The sequence below is a fragment of the Morone saxatilis genome, unplaced genomic scaffold (assembly GCF_004916995.1).
Source record: "Morone saxatilis isolate NCDOM2014 unplaced genomic scaffold, NCSU_SB_2.0 Contig17, whole genome shotgun sequence".
Lineage (NCBI taxonomy): Eukaryota > Metazoa > Chordata > Actinopteri > Moronidae > Morone > Morone saxatilis.
Window position 1 is genome coordinate 14,793,196 of NW_023339729.1, and position 3,142 is coordinate 14,796,337.

Genomic DNA, 3,142 nt, shown 5'->3' on the forward strand with positions numbered 1-3,142 from the left:
GGGAAGCATCTCACATGTCCAGAAAACCAAGACTGACACCACCAAACTATCTTGCCTTTTTAGTCTTTTTGACAGCTCCAGACGGGGGCTGATAGTCCGGGTCTTTAGCCCAGTTTGTGTCGTCATTGGGAGGCTGAATGGGCTCATCCTCCCCTTCTTCCAGCAGCTGGCTCCCCACCTCCTCATCTTCCTCCTCAGGATGGGCTTCTCCCCCATCATCCTCCTGCTCCACTGTCTCCACCTCCCCATTAGCACCGACCTTAACTACCTGCACAGCAAATGCATCAGTTGTTTAGTCAATACAGACAAATCATTGTGGGTGGGTTTCTTCTGTAGGTGCTGAAGTGCAAAGAGAAATCACGCAAATAACGCATTAGTGTTGTAGGTCTGAGTTAACTAATGTTTGTGTCTGTCTGTGTACCTGAAAGCCCTCAGGCAGCGGCAGGGTGTGACAGATGACCGGGTCGCCGTCTTTTGGCATAGCAGTGGTGTCTACAAAGGTTCCTTGCTGCAGGGCCTCCACAGTGGAGGCAGAAACGGGAACTTGGACCAACTGGAGTTCCCCCAGACCCAGAGCGGCCTGCTCCTCCATGTTTACCACCTGCGGACAGAGAGACACCTGAGTCCAGAGCACATTTTCAGGGAATCTACAGGGCATCAATTAAGACAAATTCAAGACCTGAAATAGGAGTCAAACCACAAGAGAATTTAATTCAGCTTTCCCAATGGGGATAAAAGTTGGACGCCATCATGTGAAATGGCTTCAAATTACCACATACCTGTAGTGTGATGATTTGTGTCTGATCTACTGTTGTCACAGTTGCTTGGTGAGCCGCACCTGCTACCCCTCCGACAACACCCACCGTTGCTGATGATCCCCCCACTGCAGCATCTATTACCTGGAAATCAACTTCATTTTAATGTGCTGTTTCTGTTAAATGGAAGTTTGAGCAAAGCAACGCACTCTGTCAGGCAGTTAGGTGTCCTTAGTTCTACACTACAAAAAAGGAATGTCAAGAAAGTAATAAAAGCCCAATAGTAATAATTTCAAGCATGCGTTACATTTCAAAACTAATCTCCTTTTAACAAAATATATCTAACTTTGTCTTAATAAGACATTACAGCTAATATTCCTCTTTGATAAAGCTTATAGTTAGGGCTGGATCAGGTGAGTCCTGAACTATCCCTTAGTTATGCTGTATAGGCTAGACTATCGGGGGATTTCCCATGGTGCACTGAGCTCCTACTTCCTCTCTCTCTCTCTTTCTGCACTCATTCATGTCCCATTAATGCAGGTTACTAATTTCACTTCTTCCCCAGAGTTCTTGTGCTTTATCGGTCTTGCAGGTTCTTATCGATATCCCCTGGTTGGAGCCTCCTGCCATGGTCCTGCTGGATTGCCATTACCAAACTGTTGTTGCTATGCACCTTCTGTCTCTCTTGTCTGTCTCTCTCTGTCTTTCTTTCTCTCTCACCCCACTGGTCGAGAGAGACGACCACCACCTAGAGCCGAGTGGTCTGTCCAGGTTTCTGCCTGTTAAAGGGCATTTTTCCTTGCCTGTTGCCAAGTGCTTGCTCATGGTTGGTACTGTTGGGTCTCTGTAAATTTATAAGAGTTCGTCTAGACCTGCATCTATTTGAAAAGTGTCCTGATGAGATAACTTCTGTTATGAATTGGCGCTATACAAATAAATGGAATTGAATTGAAATTGAATTTGGAATATTGGCTTGATTTAACCCAGTAACAAGTTCCAACGGGATTGGTTTTGCATAATATCCCAGCAGGAGATTATTAGGACATTATTCCTATTTTATAAGACCACTTGCACAACTTCTTAGTTTAAGAGAGTTATTCTTGTCCCAGTGTTGGAAGAAAAGCAGCTGTTTACATTCCATTTTGTTAATAAAAAAGAACTCTGCAGCTCGAATCATCACCAGAACCCCCTCCATCCACCACATTCACCCCTGTTCTGCAGCAACTCCACTGTCTCCGGGGTCAAAACTCTGCATTGACTTCAAAAATCCTCACTGTTTACGTTCAAGGCCATCCCACAACCTTTCTCCTCCTTATCTGGTCCGACTTCCATCCACATTGCCACCCCTTCCGTTCCCTCAGATCTGCCTCCTCTGTCCACCTTCTCTGTTCCCCTCCCGCCGCCTCGTCACCATGGGGAGCAGGGCTTTTCAGCCTGCTCTTGCCCCCGACTCTGGAACTCACTCCCACGGACCTCAGGAACCTGGACTCTCTCACACTTCTTCAAATCAAGACTAAAAACTACCCTTTTCAGAATTGATACCCCACTTAACTATCTCGTTGTCTTTTCTATGTTTCTTGTTACTTACTGTTTTATTTTTATGGTGTTTGTACGGGTCCTCGAGTGCCCAGAGGAGGCGCCTTTAAGTAAAAATGTATTATTATTATAAAAAATGTTAAAAATAAGAATGTTTCTGCTGCCTCATTTTAGACAGTCTTTGTTTTATTTTGCAGTTTGGAGAAGTTGTCTTGTGTCTTCCTGTGAACAGCTTCCAGTTGGGTTCGGGAGGCAGACACCCTCTCCACATTTAAAGAGTAGGCTTAAGACGTTCCTCTTTGATAAAGCTTATAGTTAGGGCTGGCTCAGGTGAGTCCTGAACCATCCCTTAGTTATGCTGTTATAGGCCTAGACTGCTGGGGGACTTCCCATGATGCACTGAGCTCCTCTCCCTCTCTTTGTGCACACATTCATGTCCAATTAATGCACATTACTAACTTCACTTCTTCCCCGGGGTTCTTGTGCGTTCTCGTCTGACAGGTTTCTCATAGATGCTGGTGGAGCCTGTTGCCATGGTCCTGCTTGACCCCCACTGCCAATATTACTGGTATTTTTCTTCTTTTTCTCACTATTATTATTCATTCCCTATATTGGCTATTGTCATGGCTGTCGTCATCATCATCATCATTATCATTATCATCATTAGTAATTTCTACTAGTATAGTTGTTGCTATTGTTGTTGCTGTGCACCTTTGTCTTTGTCTCTGTTCTTCTCTCTTTACAACCCATTCCCTCACCCCTCTACCCGCCTGAACTCTTGGCTTGTGCAAGTGCCAGCCTGGTTTAGAAATACATTTTACAATATTTTTTTCCTACTGGTTTACTGGTTT

The 3,142-nt window shown here is 44.8% G+C and overlaps 1 protein-coding gene across 1 annotated transcript; it reads right to left on the reverse strand.

Annotated features, from left to right (window-relative positions):
* Window positions 1-46: 46 nt before the first annotated feature.
* LOC118327136 (transcriptional repressor CTCF-like) lies at window positions 47-1,186 on the reverse strand. The gene is made up of 3 exons (XM_035660373.1): window positions 780-1,186; window positions 422-601; window positions 47-268 (listed from the first exon to the last, which is right to left on the reverse strand). Exons 2-3 carry the CDS (start codon window positions 590-592, stop codon window positions 47-49), a joined length of 393 nt encoding a protein of 130 aa, XP_035516266.1. The 5' UTR covers window positions 593-601; window positions 780-1,186.
* Between the last annotated feature and the right edge of the window lie 1,956 nt (window positions 1,187-3,142).

Excerpts from the sequence above, each read along its gene's own strand:
- LOC118327136 (XM_035660373.1), bottom strand. The coding sequence starts at position 592 with ATGGAGGAGCAGGCCGCTCTGGGTCTGGGGGAACTCCAGTTGGTCCAA. Across the intron at positions 269-421 it reads CGCTGCCTGAGGGCTTTCAG|GTAGTTAAGGTCGGTGCTAA; the intron begins GTACACAGACAG and ends TTTGCTGTGCAG.